Source organism: Geotrypetes seraphini, chromosome 1 (genome assembly GCF_902459505.1).
Source record: "Geotrypetes seraphini chromosome 1, aGeoSer1.1, whole genome shotgun sequence".
NCBI classification, from domain to species: Eukaryota; Metazoa; Chordata; class Amphibia; order Gymnophiona; family Dermophiidae; genus Geotrypetes; species Geotrypetes seraphini.
This window is the reverse complement of record NC_047084.1, coordinates 548008537-548026694: the sequence shown is the minus strand read 5'-3', so window position 1 is coordinate 548026694 and position 18158 is coordinate 548008537. Positions and strand designations below refer to the sequence as shown.

Sequence of the window (18158 nt, the reverse complement as noted above, 5' to 3'; positions counted from 1 at the left end):
CCCCCAGTTCACTAGCTGTTCAAACCTTCAGCTCTGTTAGATCTCATTACTGATTCCCTAAGGGAATCACACCTAGACTACCAGCAGGTCCCATCTGCTCCGTGCTCTATCCTTAGAGGGATGAAATTCCAGTCCACATCTTTTCCCTGGCATCCTGATATGAATGTTTTATTCAGGGTGGAGCCTGTCAGCCGCGGGGAACAGACGCATGGAGTGACCGCTCCTCCACACTGATAACACTCTTTGATTATTGTGGCTAATTCAGGTAGCTATATTTTCTACTCCGGACATATTTTGTATGCTCTCACCCCCGACATGTCTCCCCCTAAATCCAACAAAACCGATCCTGCCTCGCCGGCTCCATCGAGTGGGAAGCGGCCTAAAACGGATCTGAGCTCCCCAACCAAAATGGCGTCGCAGCATGAGGATTCTCAATTAGATATCCTCCTTACTGAAATACGCTCAGTTAAAAACATCATGCAGGAACAAGTCTAAGAGACTAAGCCTCTGAGAGTTGAAATAGAGGCTCTCAATTCTCAGTTTATTGACGCCAGACATCGACTTGACACTCTTGAAGAGCAAACAGCAAACCTGCAAATGAAAATCTCTCTGGTCGACAAACATGACAAGCTCCTTATCTCCCTATAGCAGGACTTGGAAGACCTTTCGAATCGCTCTCGCCGGAGCAACATTAGAATCATCAGTCTACCTGAGTCTTCTCAGGGATCAGATGTGGCTGCGTTTCTATCTGAATTTCTTCCAAAAGCCCTGGGCCTTACCTTTACGCCCCCGCTGGAAATTGAACGAGCGCACCGCGTGCCTTCAAAACCGTCTGCTCATTTCACCTCAGCACGGCCCATCGTGGCCAAAATTCTGCAGTTTCAGCACGCGCTACAAATTATCACTGCAGCGAAATCACATCCACAGCTATTACATCAGGGAAGGAAATACTTCATCGTTCCGGATTTGGCTAAATCCACAGTGCTTAAAAGGAAAGCTTTTCTCTCTCAACGGCAAGCTTTGAAAGACGTTGGTGCAAAATATGGGCTCATGTATCCTGCTCGCATGAAGGTGACCTACAATAACCATACAACATCTTATACTGACCCTGAGGAACTTGTCGCCTTCCTTGAATCTATACACATGCAATGAACTGCTTTCACTGGACATTTCTATGCGCAATTCTGTTCTGTGTTTCATTTACCTGAATTGTCTTGTATTATATTTGCTATTATAGGTGTGGAGCTGTCAGTTTGATTGCTCCCTGTGTCTCCCCCCGTTCCTGCGGGAACACCCATAAACTGTTTAGCTGTTTCTGCACACTTGCATGGCTCTTCCTTTTGAACCAGGCTTGTGCTGATATGTTTGCTTTCTCTCTTTACTCACTATGCTAGTAAACCACTTGTATTGTAACCCACTTGCATCCCATGTACTGACAAAATATATCTTTATTGTAACCCACTTGTATCCCATGTACTGGCAAAATGAATCTTTAATGTAACCCACTTGCATCCCATGTACTGACAAAATGAATCTTTAATGTAAACCACTTGCATCCCATGTACTGACTAAATGTATCTTTATTGTAAACCGTTTCTATCCCATGTACTGTTAAATGTATCTTTATTGTAAACCGTTTCTATCCCATGTACTGTTAAATGTATCTTTATTGTAAACCGCTTCGAACTTCACGGTATAGCGGTATATAAGAAATAAATTATTATTATTATTATTTGTTTCTCTTACAGGAGTGATTTCTTACCTGCTGTTTACTTCATTGTATCTATGCTGTTTTTTCTGCTTGATTGCCTTACAATGACATTGCCATCATTGGAACATGGCTGATTTGCATATTTTTTCCTATAATGTAAATGGGTTAAATCATCCAATTAAGCGCACTAAGATAGCTCACTATATTCGCACCAAACATCCGGATGTTTCTTATAAAGCTAGACAAGATTTATTCTTGCACTCTTCTGGTCTCATTATATGGGAGACAATACCATGGGAAGACCGCTGGCACGATATCTTAAAACCAAATCCAAAAAACTACACATTACATCTATTCAAACCTCTACTGGACAAACTCTCACCTCCCCAAACCTGATCACCTCTCAATTCGAGCAATTTTATTCTAATCTTTATAAATCTGAACTTTCTTCCTCGACCACCGACATTGACTCCTTTTTGGATCAAATTGATCATCCTCAACTTTCTGACTCTTCTAGATCTGAGTTGGACGCTCCCCTTACCATTCCAGAAATTGAGACTGCCATTTCCTCGCTGGCCAATAATAAAGCTCCCGGACCTGATGGATACACCAACAAATTTTATAAAAAATTCCATACGTTTCTTGCCCCACACCTTCTTAATTATTATAATTTTCTTCATTTGTCCCCCGATAAACAATTTAATTTCACTGATACTACTATTGTGGTCTTCCCAAAACCTGATAAGGATCCCACCCTTGTTAAAAACTTTAGACCCTTCTCACTATTGAATCTCGATTACAAAATTTTAGCCAAAATCCTCTCCCTGCGTCTGAACAAAGTAATCTCATCTCTCTTACATAAAGATCAGGTAGGCTTCATTAAGAACCGCTACATTGGTGATAATTTACGTCTCTTTCATCATATTAATGCTCACGTGAAAGCGAGCCTTTGCCCCAGTTTCTGTTAACAGGGATGGATTATGTGACTAATGCCCTTTATGTGACTAATGCCCTGACATCATCAGAGTTATGAGCAAAGTCTCGGCTTATTTTATCTCAGCCCGCTTAATGCTCTGGATCAGGCAATGGGCAGGAGATTCTACCTCCAAGGCTACACTCAGCAGATTTCTATTTAAGGGGTAAATGTTGTTTGAAAAGGCCTAGTTTGGACCATAATATGATTAGCATGGTAGGTCATCGGCCAAAATCTCTGACAGCAGACTGTGGACCTCAAGATGCTGGTCTAATTTTCATGGCTCAAGACACTTTTGGCAGTGCTCGGGAGGAGCCTCATTGCAAAGATCCTATCAAGGTTCAAGACAGAGATTTCAGGACCTAGGCTAAACCAAGCCTATAGTTCTCGTCCCACTTCAGCCTCCAAGAAAGCACAATGATGCTAGGAATGGAGCTGTTCCTCTGAACATAGGGGGATGGCTCTCGGAGTATGCGGAGGCTTGGCCGCAGATCTCATCAGATCCTTAGGTGCTGGAGATCATTTGGAGTGATCACAATCTCAAGTTTGCCCATTCCTTAGCAGCCTGGTTTGTGGACTCCCTGGCAGGGTGAACAGAGAAAACAAGCAAAGACCTAGCAACAGTGAAGAGATTGGTAGAACTTCAGGCCATAGAGCCCATTTTGCCTGAAGAATCGGGATTAGGCAGATACTCCATATACTTTACAGTGCCCAAGAAAGGCTCAGAAGTTTGGAGTCCCATACTGGCTCTGGAGGTTCCACACTTTTGCATGGAAACAGTGCGGTCAGTCATTGCAGCAGTAGCGCTGGGGAAACTTTCAGCTTCCCTAGACTTGATGGAAACCAACCTGCATATTCCCATATTTCTAGAGCTCAAGAAGTTCCTGAGATTCCATGTCCTGGAGAAACATTTCTAGTTCTCAGCGCTCCCCTTTGGTCTGACAAAAGCACACCACACATTCACCAGGGTGATGGTGGTGGTTACTGCGCATCTCTGCAGGGCAAGATTCCAAGTGCATCCATACTGGGACAACTGACTGATCAGAGCCTCTCGTTCTCCAAAGGAGATCGAGCAGCGAATCAAGTAGTACAGGTCTTGCAGAGCCTGGGCTGGATAGCGATTTCTCACAAGAGCCAACTGGTTCCTTTCCAATCTCTGGAATACCTGGGAACTCAGTTCAAAACAGCACAAGGCCATGTTTATCTTCCAGAGGTATGCAGACAGCTACTATAGATGAGGCATGCATTGCTGCTACTATAGATGTGGTTCCTTGTGACACTCTTATCTCATTAGTAATTTTCCTGCTCAACTGGAAAGTACACAGGTGAGGCTGGGCTCAGAGCACTGGCCATTGACCTAAGGGCCGCCGCATGAGTGGACTGCTGTGCATGATGGACCACTAGTCTGACCCAGCAGCAGGGCAGGATTAACCAATAGGCCAAGTAGGCACGTGCCTAGGGCCTAAAATGATCAGGGGGCCCAATGAAGGAGGGCATCAACATTGTTTTTTCCAAATGGCGGTGGGCCCCTCCAGCATCGATCGGCAATGCGGGACCCCCCCCCCCCGATCGGCAATGCAGGTCCCTCCCCCCCCCCCCCGATCGACGGAAAGTAAGACAAGCAAGCAATGCGGGTAAGGAAGGCAATGGGAACTGTAATTTTGGAAGCGGTGCTGCTTGCCCAAAGCTTCCCTCTGACGCAGCTTCCTGTTTCCACCTGGGTGCATGGTGGGGTGGGGCAGGGCAAGGGGCCAAGTGTACTTGGGTGCCTAGGAACCCTCGACGAATTAATCCTGCCCTGCCCAGCAGCGGCAAGTCTTATGTTCTAACATTAGCAAATCTATAATGGGTTAGTTAACCACATACAATTAGTTTCACTCCTATAAGCAATTTACGGGATTACATTTAGACTATCTGAAATTATCATCTATTTCTATGCATTGGACATCTTACAACAGCGTGCTATCTTAAGGTCCAGTGACTTGTTTCCTTTTCTTAGGTCAGTAAACATGGCACTTCCTCTATTCTGTCACTTGGACCCTTCCATTACCCAATCTACAAGGTGTAGCAGTTGGGACAAACATCTATTTTAAGTGACAGCTTGCCAGTAATATTAAGCCAAGAAAATTATTGTATTTTATTGTAACCTTAAAGCATTTCTATATCTTTCAGCCTCATCTTCTATTTATTTATATTGGTGTCTGTCTTCAAGTATCCCAGGCAAGTGGTATCTCAAAAATATTTAGGTATGGGCCCCCTAAATCCTGTTTAATAATGTTATTCTCAACAGGGCTTGATGGACCTTTGGTCTGTCCCAGTATGACAACTTTTATGTTCTTCTTATTTTCTAATACTCCATCTCAACTCCAGCAGCTAATATAGCAGCAGCTGTAAACCCAGAAGTGTGTTCTTATTTCCCCCTCCCCCATTTAGACTGTATACAATAAGTGGCTTGTCTGTTTACTTGATTCAGTAAACTGTTGAAACTCCAGATAGTGTCTTCCTTCAAGGTTGGTTGTGGTTTAGCTGACTGATTATCAGCATATGGAAAACATGAGATCAGCACAAGCATGTACAGAAGAAACTGGAAGATCGGACATTTACAGGGTAATTCTGTTGAGTACCGTATATGCTTGAATATAAGTTGATCCGAATATAAGTCGAGACCCTCGTTTTTCCCCCCAAAAAGGAGGAAAAATGGTTGACTCGAATATAAGATGGGGGCTTAATATTCAAGTGTCATGCCCTGCCAGGATCTGCACCCAGTGTCCCCTCCCTCATGTCCTCCCCTGCCAGGGTCTGCACTCAACTCCCCTCTCTGCCAGGTTCTGCACCCAGCCCCTTCACTCCCTGCAAGGCTCTGCACCCAACCCCTTCTCCACCAGGCTCTCCAAGGCTCTGCACCCAGCCCCCTTCCCTACCAGGCTCTGCACCTAGCTCCCTTCCCTGCCCTACCAGGCTATGCAGCCAGCCCCACTCTCTCCCTTCCAGGCTCTGTACCCAGCCCCCCTCATACCCTTCCAGGCTCTGCACCCTGTTCCACCTTCCTCCCCTGTACCCCCTCTTGTCGTCTAGTGGTAGGCCGGGACAGGAGGGATCTCTCTCATCTCCTATTCCTGCCACCTAACAATTTTTTTAACTACCCCCCCCCCCCCAATGTACCTTTTTTGCAGGTTTTAATCCCTCCAGCGGTGTATGGGGCAGGAGCAGTCTTTCCGTGTTCCTGCCCCATACCAAGCCGCTGCCTCCAATCTCATGACACACCCCACAGCACTGAGCTATTCATGCTCCCTGATCGGCCCCACGCTGCTCTCTGATTGGCTTCGGCCCCACACTGCTCTCTCATTGGCTTCTGCTAAATCTCGCGGGACAAGAACTGGCGGAAGCCAATTAGAGAGCAGCGCAGAGCCGAGCAGGGAGCATGAATAGTTCGGTCCTGTGGGGTGCGCCGCGAGATCGGAGGCAGCGGCTTGGTACGGGGCAGGAATGCAGAAAGACTGCTCCTGCCCCATACACCACTGGACCACCAGGGATTAAAACCTGCAAAAAAGGTACATGCGGGTGGGCAGACAGGCGGGGGGGAGGGGGGGAATAGAGAGTTAAAAAAATTGTTAGGTGGCCGGGATGGGAGATGAGAGGGGATCCCTCCTGTCCTGGCCTACAAGAAGCCTGCATGAAGTCTGGGGGGGGGTCAGGTGATGACCCGAATATAGGATGAGATCCCCATTTTTGAGCCATTTTTTTGGCCCAAATATCTCATCCTATATTCGAGTATATACGGTATGTGCTTATAGCATGCTAATTATGTACACAAGTCATGAGAATAATGGTATATAAATAAAGGGTCAAGGATGTGATTTATATCCAAAGTAGTTTACCTTAATTTTTTTTTTTTAATAAGTTTTTTATTATAATTTGAATAATACATTATCCATTAATAACAGGAAAAAAAAAAAATCTACAGTCAAAATACATAATTTCATCATGCATAAATCCTTTTTAAGCCCACAAAAAGGGGGAGCAGGGTACTTATACAACAAGAAAAAGTAAAAGAAAAAATAAAGGAAAGATTCTCAGCTCGCCTTCGCGAATCTTATTCAATCCTTACTATTCATAGGGATACATTCCTCCTCAAGATCTTAGGAATGAAACAATACAAAAAGAGTAATGCTATTTCTGCTCACGAGCAACTAGAAATTGTTGCAGTTGAATAGGATCCCAAAAAACATATTCAACATCATGTAACTTAACTAAACATTTACAGGGAAATTTTAGATAAAAAGATGCCTCTAGGGCCAAAACTCTGAGCTTTAACTTCAAAAACTCTTTCCGTCTAAATTGAGTGGCTCTAGAAACATCAAGAAAAATCCTGACTAAATCACCACAAAATTTAGTTAACCTATTTTTAAAGTAAAGTTTCATGAATAACATTTTATCTATCTCACTCATGCATGTTATCACCAGGGTGGACCGATTCTGAATCACATCTTGCGTGTCTTCTAAAAATTCAGTTAAATTAATTTCTGTGGTGACCAGATGGTCCACCTCTTGGGCAGATTCTTTTTTTTTTTTTTTTTTGAGCTATATAATAGTAATTATTTATTGGAAAATTCTCCGCATTGGGTAGCCCGAGTATTTCTTTAAAAAAAATTTTTAACAAAATTTCTGGTGATAATAAATGAGCTACAGGGAAGTTGACCAAGCGGAGATTTCTCGCTCTATTCATATTTTCCATAGATTCTATTTTGCATGTATCACAGTAGAATCTTTAACAACAGAGACTGAGACAGCTTGTAATGTATTACATTGAGCTTCCGTAGCATTTAAACGTTAAATTGGAATTCACATTTTCTAATTTACAAGATACAGATTGTGAAAAATCCCCCATTTGTTTCATTGTTGACCTAAGAAACCCTTCAAACCTAGTAATACCTAATCACAAATCCTTGAGTGTAATATCTTGTGCTTCCACCCTAGGTCATTGTTCCTCCACTAGACCAGAAAAGTCCAAAACTTTAGGTATTTCAGAGTAAACCAACTTATTAGTCTGAGTGGGGGTTACCACCTGCTCAGCGGATATAGCAGGACATATATTCCTGTTATCACCAGATACTGGATGAAGGGGAGGAGATTGTTCAAGAGGGCTCATAGAAGCACCAGACAAAGAAGAGTTCATATTAATTGGTGCCACAGTAAAGTTTCCAGCCGCTAATGTTAAATGCCTATCCATGGGGCCAGAAATAGCTGGAGTTGAACTCTTTAGTTTAATTTTCTTTTCCCTATGTTGACCCAACATTAACCTTGTAAAGTTACCTTGAACGTTCAGGACCAGCTCCCCGGCTCCTCGTGGCTCCAAGGGGCTCCCAAGGGGCTTGGCATGCCCCTTTGGGCATACCCCTTCAGCCACGCCCTGCGGCGGCAATCGCAGCGGCGGCACGATTTAAATCCATTTCGAGACGGACCCGGTGACGTCAAGGGTCCATCTTAATCGATGCCTGCAGCTCGCCACCAACAAAAACAGTCGCCGCTACTGCTGGAAGCACGGGGGTAGCCACACTATCGCACCCTCCTTTCCCTCAGATAAGGTTCTCATGCTCCCGGTCTGTCTGCGGCGGCGGCATGATTTAAATCCAATTCGAGACAGACCCGGTGATGTCAAGGGTCCGTCTCAATCGATGCCTGCAGCTCACCACCAACAAAAACAGTCGCCGTTACTGCTGGAAGCACGGTGGTAGCCACACTATCGCACCCTCCTTTCCCTCAGACAAGGTTCTCCTGCTCCCGCAGTTTACCTTAATTATATGCAGGTTCTTTCTCTGTCCTTAGTGGGCACAGTTGTTTTTTTGTGGGGCATTGGAAGGTTAAGTGACTTGCCTAGGGGTTGAATGAGGTGATCAGATTTACAGATTATATGCTAATACTCAAAGTTGTTGAAACATTTTCTAGTCTGGAGGTCCAGGGGTCTACGTCCTAGAGCTGGATGTCTTTTTGAGTGTCGACTCAACCAGCTGCAATTTATCAAAGCCCAGGCAAGACTGAACTCTGTACAAAGAGTCATCTTCCTAGGAGCCACTGGAAACTTAAGAAGGATCTCCCAATTTTTAAACATTGCTTTCTTTAGCAGATGGTGAAATGGCAATTTTAGAAGGTACCTCATCAACGTCTTAAGGTACCTCATCAATGTCTTAAGGCCTCAAGCAGTTTCGCTCTCAGTTCTGAATCTGTTTCCATCATTACTGGCAGAGCTTTGCCCATCTGCCTTATAAACTTAGTAAAGAATAAACTCTCAGATAGAGATCTATGCCTACTTCTGCATGTGGCCATTTTTGTCCTTGATGACATTTAATTTAGGTTTTGTCACTTCACTGTATGCTACTAGAGTACTTTTAGACATCTGGACTTCTCCTTTCCACTCTTATGGCCATCTCCAACTGGTTTTTACCGCAGCTTGAATGACTGCAAACACTCCTTTTGCCCTTTCCACATTTATACATATAGTCATTGTTTTTCACTTACATAAGCCCTGCCATACATATGTAATCTTTCTAACATGTTAAGATATTTTTTGCCCATTATATAGCTATAGGAAATTATTAAACATTTGCACTGATATTTATTAATTATAAATTTGCTCTTATTTTTCTTTCAAGCAGCAAAAGAAAAAATTTTATTCATAGCATATATTGAAGGCCCTATAACTATAGATTACGATAACTTGATCATTGGTTTGTGTCTTATCTACAAAAGCTGAATAGTATATTTTATTCACTAAGGGGAATATTCTATAAATGGCACCTTAAGTTAGGCGCTGGTAGGCCTAACTTAATTGCCAAAGCCATTAAGAAAACATAGGCACCTACAAAAAACGGCACTTTCATTGCACCCCTTAGAACAGTGGTCCCCCAACTCTCTCCTGGAGGACCACCAAGCCTATTGGGTTTTCAGGCTAGCCCTAATGAATATGCATGAGAGAGATTTGCATATAAAGGAAGTGACAGGCATGCAAATCTGCTCCATGCATATTCATTAGGGCTATCCTGAAAACCCAATTGGCCTGGCGGTCCTCCAGCTCAGGATTGGGGACCACTGCCTTAGAACATCTAAGGCCAAAGAAGGTGCGGTTAACACCAGAAACGACCTTAGGCATTCATAGGTGCTTCAGTAGATGTGATTTACGTTAAACCCTGGCCTACATTTCTGCCACCTATGTTTGAGGTAACCATGATTCTACAAATGGTGCCATTGCATGATTGCAACAGTTTTTTAGGTGGCCACCGATATCGGTGAAGTTTGTAGAATCCGTCCCTAAATGGTCATTATCTGCCATCATTTTGCTATGCTTTCCATGCATGTTATCATGATATTCTTTGCCTGGGATGACGTATTCTTGAACATTCAAACTGTTTTTGAATAGCAAATGGAGAAAAGATTTTCAGAATGCACACAGAGTGGGAACTTAAGGCATTTGAGGTCTTGTAATAGAGCTATTCATTGTGTTTCTTATGCAGGCATTCTATCCTGTGGAGCACCCGCTTGATGTAATTTATGGTGACACTTTAGCAGCGAGATGTGTTTTCACTGGTGAAGGGAGATCCAAAGACACATACATTGGGTAGGTTATGCAACCACTGCTTATGAGTCAAGACTTCTCCACTAGAACTTTAAATTACTTTTGAAAGTTTATATTATTATTTACCCTTTTAAGCACAAAAAGTGTATGCCCATGATGGTGTGTGGCTAAATTAAGAGCAAGATTTCCACCTTAAAAAGCCTGGGTTTCATGAAGCAATGAAGCCAGTTTTTTTGTTGTTAGTTTTTTTTTCCTGAACTCGGCTTCTCAGAGCTTACTACCTCACATTGAGAATACACTTCACCATTTAATATTTAATATTTAAATTTACAATTATATTACAATTGTGGTGGTTTTTACAGCCCTCCTACCTGTAAACCAGGGTTTTGCTACATTTCTTGTGACTTTCAAGTACCTATAGTAGCCTGTGGTTTTGTTTTGTTTTTTTTAATCTAATGATTATACATACAGAAAAAAATACTATGCAGTGTAAGAGCATGGTCTTTTAGGTGCTGCTGTATTACAATGAGAACAACATGTTGTTAGAGTGAGTGAGAAATTGCATTCTGATTGCAATTTTAATCTACTGTAGAAATCAAAGTTCATTGAGGTGAGGTGTTATATGATGTTATGAGAAATGCACTTTAGTTAACAAATCCAATTAGAGAAACGTGGTTCTGACCTGCTGTCGCATGTACCAATAAGAATCGTTCCTTCTCCTGACTAAGGTGAATGAAACGAAACACGGCCGTGTCGAGAGATTTATAATAATTGTGTTTGCAGTCTGATGAACTTTGACATTTTCTATGGTGGATTAAAATTGATATAGAATCCTGAACACTTTCATATCCTACTCTGCTTTGTTTTCTGCTGTTTGCTATGTGGGACACTGGTTCTCCTTTCTCATATTCTGATTGCAACAAAATATATCAATCCTTGTTATAATTGATGACATAGTGTGCTACATAGTTCATCATAAATTGCTTGATTGTAACAACCATGCTCCAGAAGAACCTTTAGCCCAGTAGTCTCAAACTCAAACTCTTTGCAGGGCCACATTTTGGATTTGTAGGTACTTGGAGGGCCGCAGAAAAAATAGTTAATGTCTTATTAAAGAAATGGCAACTTTGCATGAGGTAAGTACCTACAAATCCAAAATGTGGATTATCTGAAATTATCAGAAGCAATAAAGGAAAGATTTATAAACTATCTATCCTATCTAATAAAACGCTAGCCACGCATGCGCACTCAACTGCGTGCTTCCGTTTTCCCTGATCTGTGAGATGTAGGTCTGTGGCCTTGCAGGAGTGCGCATGCGCGAGTCCCCAGCCTTACTTTCCAGCACCTACCACTCGCTGCCAGCGCTGGACTTCCTGCTCTCCATGTCGGCTCCTCTCACCAGCCGCACCAGTGTCTGAGAAGGCTTCCGACGCTAGCGCTGGCGGGATCGAGAGGAGCCGTGGTGACACCTTGCGGGGCGGGAAGGGAAGCCCAAAACACTCCAGCCGCGAAGGGATGTCGCGGTCCCGATTCAAAATCAGCTGATTCCAGCAGCGTGTGCAGCACTGTACACACGCTGCTTCGGGGCCTTTTACTGCCCTGATTTGCTCTGCCGCATCTCTGATGATGTCATCAGGGACGTGCCAGAGTAAATCAAGGCAGTAAAAGGCCCCGAAGCAGCGTGTGTAGAGTGCTGTACACGCTGCTGGAATCGGCAGATGGTCGGGCAGCAAGGGACTAAGGGAGCAGTCAAGACCGAGGGATGGGAAAGGGGGGGTAAGGGAAACACTGCTGCTGTACAGGGAAGTGGGGTGGGGTGGGAGGGAATGCTGATGCTGCTGTGGCTGCTGCACAGGGAAGGTGGGGATCTAAATGCTGCTGTACAGGGAAGTAGTGGCGGGGAGGGAATGCTGCTGCACAGAGACATGGAGGGGGAGGGAATGCTGCTGTGGCTGCTGCACAGGGAAGTGTGGGGGGGAGAGAGACAGATGGATAGAAAGAAAGCCAGACAGCGAGAGGAAGGCAGACAGAAAGAAAAGAAGAAAGGCACAGGGGCAGAGAGAGACACAGAAAGACAGACAGACAAAGGGGGCCAGGGAGAGAGACAGACAAAAAGAAAAACAGCGGGAGGGAGAGAGACACAGAAAGAAAGACAGACATGCATATATTCTAGCATCCATTAATGTAACGGGCTAAAATACTAGTAGTTTATAAATCTTTCCTTCATTGCTTCTGATAATTTCAGCTATACACAGCTGAAAGCAGTGCAACACGAAGAAAGTGAAAAACTATCAACGTATCAACTGCAAGAGACAAGATTTTGGACCAACTATTTTGAGGCCCTCAGTATTATAAAGAATGATTCTTTATGGAAAACTTGTGCCTTAAGTTTCCAGTGGTTGCATTCTGGAACGTTGCCCGCCTGACTGTTGTAACCTCACTCAAGCGCTTTCCTGCGTCTACACGCAATTGTGAGGTGGAGTGGAGAGGACAATCGCGTACAGACACAGGAAAGCGCTTGCGTGAGGTTACAGTAGTTAGGCGGGCAAAGTTCCAGAATGCAACCGCTGGAAACTTAAGGCACAAGTTTTCCATAAAGAATCATTCTTTATAATACTGAGGGCCTCAAAATAGTACCTGGCGGGCCGCATGTGGGCCCCGGGCCATGAGTTTGAGACCACTGCTTTAGCCTATAACCACAAAAAGGCTATGTGCTTATGGAGCTCATTTTCAAAAGAGAAAAAAATATCCAAAAAATTGCATAAAGTAGCATCTGGATGTTTTGTTTTCTAAAACATCCAAATTGCCATTTTCAAAACACATTTTTAGACTGTTTTCTGAACTCTTTTCAGTGCATCTAAATCAGAAGAGGGGGGTGTTTTGTATGGGATATGAGCAGATTTATGATGTGGACATTTTTTTGCAATAATGGAACATTGCAAAAAATGTTCAGGGCAAAATGTGGACGTTTGAGGCTAGACTTATTTCAGTAATGAATAAATGTCAAAATGGTAACCAAACTGACCAGATAACCACTGGAGGCATGAAGGCATGGAGGGACATGATTAAAAAAAATGTCTAAGTCTCCTTTTGGCCTAGGCCCTAAACACTGAAAGTAGAAGCAGGGAAAATGTCCATTCTCAAAAAAAAAAAGTCCAAAATGAGGTTTTTTTGAGAATGGCCTACCTCTACGTTCACCTGTTTAAACGCCCAGACCACCACTACGTCTACACTTACAACACATTACCAACCAAAAAACCAGCCTAAGTCCCAAACGCCCAAAACCAGACCTTTTAGGCAAAGGAGGAGCTAGTCCTTCACCTAAAAGCTGGATTCTGTAACCGGTGTCTGTCATAAAGAACACCAGTTACAAAATCCACACACCACCACCCCCCCCCAGCAATGATTGCAGCAGAAGAGATGGCTCATCTCCCCTACTGCAATGGCATCGCCCGAACTGCTGCCAACCATGGCACTTCGGGGTGAAGATCGCAGCAGGAGAGATGAGGCATCTCCCCTGCCGTGATCCTCCCCCCCCCGAAGTGCTGCAGTTGGCAGCAGTTCGGGCGATCACCATCGCGGCAGGGGAGATGAGCCATCTCTTCTGCTGCGATCGCCCTGCCAAGACATAACCCCACCCACTAAAATACGGGCAGGAGGGAGCCCAACCCCTCCTGCCCCGACGCAGCCCCCCCCCCGATAGATCTGGGCAGATCTAACCCATCTTGCTTCGGCGATCCCCCCCCCCCCGAACCGATCTGATCCGATGAACTGACAGCAGCCATTCAGGGAGCAGTGCGGGATCAGCCAGGAACGCAAAAAGCTCGCGCCTGCCTTGTGCGACGCTCTGCCATCCTGCAGGGGCAGGAGCACGGAAAGCTCCTGCCGATACAGCTCTGGACCAACAGAATTTTAAAAAGGTACCGGGGGAGGGGGTATATTTTCTCCAGAAGATGCACCAATTTTTCCACCCACTTTTTTTGAGGAAAAAGTGCGTCTTATGGAGCAAAAAATAGAGCAATTAAAAATTTTATTGCAAAGTTATTCTTTCTGAAATTCTTTAAAGGGGTACTGCTGTGCATTTATTACTGTAAATGAGAACTGCAATTATTTATCAAGGAGGTAATGAGTTTGGAAAAAGCATGCACCCGCAGGTGCTCCACTAGAGCGGTAGACGACCTTGTTCCCACAGCAAAAATTGCACCAGGGTCAGTGCAGCAACATCATTTTGGCTCAGCATATACTCCCCAGTTCCCCTCACGCCTACCTTACCCAATCAAATTAGCCGTGCCACGCTGAAAATTCTTGAGCAGCATGCGGCAAGACCTTTCTTTAGCCGTTGAGCCTTCATGTAACCTTAAGTTACATCATGGAGGGACTCTTCAGCTGAAGGAAAGCCTGGAGCAGGCCTCTGAAGATTTTTCAGCGTGGCGGCAGTTTTATTTGAAGAAGCCAGCCGCGCCAATGATGAACAATCTTCAGAGGCTAGTTCCGAGGCCTTCCTTCTGCTGATGAGTCCCTCCTTCATGTATCTTAGTTACATCAAGGAGGGACTCCTCAGCAGGCCTCGGAACTAGCCTCTGAAGATTTTTCATCATTGGCGCAGCTGGTTTGTTTTGGTAGTAGGCACGAGGGAAGCCGGGGAGGAGATGCTGACCCATGGTGGGGGATGTTGCCTGCTGCTATTGATTGAGGAAGGGATGCTGGCTGTCTTCAGAGCTAAAGCTGAAGGATGGTGCTGGATTTGGGCTGGGAGGAAGAGAGGTGGTGGACCAATGGGGGGAGGTTGGTGCTGGAGGGAAGGGAGAGAGGTACTGATGTGGATGGGGGACTGGAGCTGAAGGTTTACAAAGGTATTGAAGCAAGGGGAATAAACAAAACAAAGAACTACAATAGGAGGCTTAGGTTACAAATGTGTTTATTAACTTGAAAAATGGAGGCAAAGGGAAGAGGGAATGGAAGAGGCCAATCCTGTACACATATTTGTACAATTCTTGGAGAATTTTTTTTTTTTTTTTTTTTTACTGAAACTGCTTCAATTAAAGTATGATAAAGAACTTGTAATGGGTTGCACCCATAGGGTGCCAAGTTCCTTAGACTGATGGTCATCAAGCTATTATCACCAGGTGATAGTTATTTTACAGACAGCAAGGGTAAAGGCTATAATTTTATTCCAGAACAAACAGATTATGATCTTCCCAAATCTTAGAAAATACATGGTGCAAAGACATAAGCAATTTTTAGCAATCCATCCACAGCTTAAGCGCTTAGAGGCATAATACTGGCTGTCTTACTAGCCTGCATTCAAATATGAGTATATCGTAATAAACAAGAAACTCTATTGATCTGGATAAGCTGGCAGCCTTTTATATTTGAAGAGAGTAGTCAGAAGATGGAGATGTTCAAGAACTGCACCTGAGAATTTGTGGTTAGTGTCTGGACTTGCTGTTGCCAGAGCTGATGAGAGTTTTTTTGTGAATACATGCTGTTTCTGCATAATAGACTTTCCTAGTTCTGTTTGGAGAATATCATCTGTTTAAATATTGGATGTGAGAAACATTGGTCCAAAACGACAGCCACGGCACTGAATTTCCAAAAAGGGAATTATGAAGGGATGAGACTCATGGTAGGGAAGAAGATTAAGAAGAGGATAAGCACTGTAAAAACTCTAGAGCAAACTTGGTCCCTTTTTAAGGACAGAATCACCGAGGCGCAAAATCTATATATACCGCGTATCAACAAGGGATCCAAGAAGAAAAGAACAAAGAACCGGCGTTGCTCACTGTAGAGGTGAAGGAAGCGATCAGAGACAAGAAGACTTCATTTAAGGAATGGAAAAGGTCAAGAATGGACGAAAACTGGAACAAGCACAAACAACATCAACACAGGTGCCATAAGGCGGTAAAAGGGGCCAAAAGAGACCACGAGGAAAAAATAGCCAAGGAGGCGAAGAACTTCAAGCTGTTCTTTCGATATATTAGGGGGAAACGACCCGCGAAGGAAGCGGTGGGACTGTGGGATGACCATGGAATAAAGGGAGCGCTAAAAGAGGACAAAGCAATCGCTGACAAACTGAACACATTTTTTTTGCATCTGTATTTACCGAAGAAAATATGCACAGCATTCCAGAACCCATCAGGCAATATGCTGGAAACAAAGACGGAAAGCTGACTGGATTGATGGTCAGTCTAGAGGAGGTGTGTAGGCAGATTGATAGGCTTAAGAACGATAAATCCCCGGGACCGGATGGTTCGAGGGGAGATCCAGGCAACTACAGACTGGTGAGTCTGACCTCGGTACCGGGAAAGATGGTAGAGTCACTGATAAAGGACAGCATCATTGATCACCTTGACAACACAGGCTGATGAGGACCAGTCAGCACGGTTTTAGCAAAAGCAGATCGTGTTTGACGAACTTGCTGCACTTCTTTGAGGGAGTAAACAGACAGATAGACAAGGGCGATCCGGTCGACATTGTATATCTGGATTTTCAGAAGGCGTTCGACAAGGTTCCGCATGAATGACTACTAAAACTTCTATGCCCACAAAATTGGCGACATTTCAGCCAATACTAGCAACCTTTTTAAGCTGGTAAATGATCTATACAATATAGAAACATTTATTGATGCTCCCTAAGAACCCACTCTAACTGCAAACAGCATGGCTGATTTTTTCAATTCCAAAATACAAAAATTAAGATCCTTGCTAACCGCCCCGGCCAAGCCACACTGGTGCTACCCCATTCTGCTAGATTCAGACAGTTCCAGAGCCGATATGAACTGGAACATATTCTCATCCATTGACTGGCAAACCTTTAGTAAATACTACAATAAGTATGCCAATTCCTACTGCAGACTGGATACCTGTCCTCCAAATGTCATGAAATCGGCCCCAGTCAATTTTAAGGCCAACATGCTGACTTGGGTAAACTTTCTACTATCCTCAGGAAAGTTCCCAGTGGAACAAGGACACTTTATGATTACACCAATTTAAAAAAATGCAAAAGAGCCATCTAACATCGCATCCAACTTTAGACCTATCGCCAATATCCCTTTGGTAACCAAAATAGCAGAAGGGTTGTTAAACACCGAACTTACCGCATATTTGAAAAAACACAATATCTTACATGACAACCAATCCGGCTTCCGATCAGAGCACAGTACCGAAACAATCATAGCTTTTCAGTTTGATTACCTTCATCTACTATTCAGCCAAGGATCATGCGCTCTGATACTGCAACTCGATCTGAGCAGCGCATTTGACTTGGTTGACCATACTATTCTGCTGGACTGTTTGACATCTATTGGAATCTCAGGTCATGTTCTCAATTGGTTCCATAGGTTTCTGACTAATAGAACTTATAAGGTGTTTAAGGACGACTCTATCTCCTACGGTTGGGACAACCCCTGTGGGGTCCCACAAGGCTCCCCCTTGTCCCCCACCCTATTTAACATCTACCTTGTCTCCCTTGGAAACCTCCTGCAGAGTCTAAAGCTCAAATTCTTCATCTACGCGGATGACATCACCATAGTCATTCCGCTCTCCTGCTTTACATCAGAGCTACTAAACTCTCTATCATGCATTCTAAATCAGGTCGAACTCTGGATGTCAGCGTTTAGATTAAAGCTAAACCCGGAAAAAACTAAATTCTTTTTGGCAGCCCCAAATGAAAAAATCAAGGAAACTACACTACATGTAAATGGACTGGATTACTGTATTGAGCAATCATTAAAAATACTAGGAGTCACTTTAGACAAGCATCTCACACTGGAGAAACACTCTGACCTAGTATTTAAGAAAAGTGTCTCGGTGCTTTGGAAACTCCGCACCATTAAAAAATACTTTGATGACACCTCTTTTCGTCTGTTGGTCCAATCTTCTATTCTGAATGTCCTGGATTACTGT

General features: G+C 43.9%; 1 protein-coding gene across 5 annotated transcripts in view; it reads left to right on the top strand.

Annotated features, from left to right (window-relative positions):
• Positions 1 to 18158, top strand: part of PAM (peptidylglycine alpha-amidating monooxygenase) — a 616313-nt gene that overhangs the window by 345514 nt on the left and 252641 nt on the right. For all 5 annotated transcript variants that reach the window (XM_033929183.1, XM_033929181.1, XM_033929180.1 and 2 more), the window contains one exon: positions 10193 to 10296. In XM_033929183.1, the coding sequence (XP_033785074.1) occupies positions 10193 to 10296 (104 nt within the window). The remainder of the gene's footprint in view (positions 1 to 10192; positions 10297 to 18158) is intronic.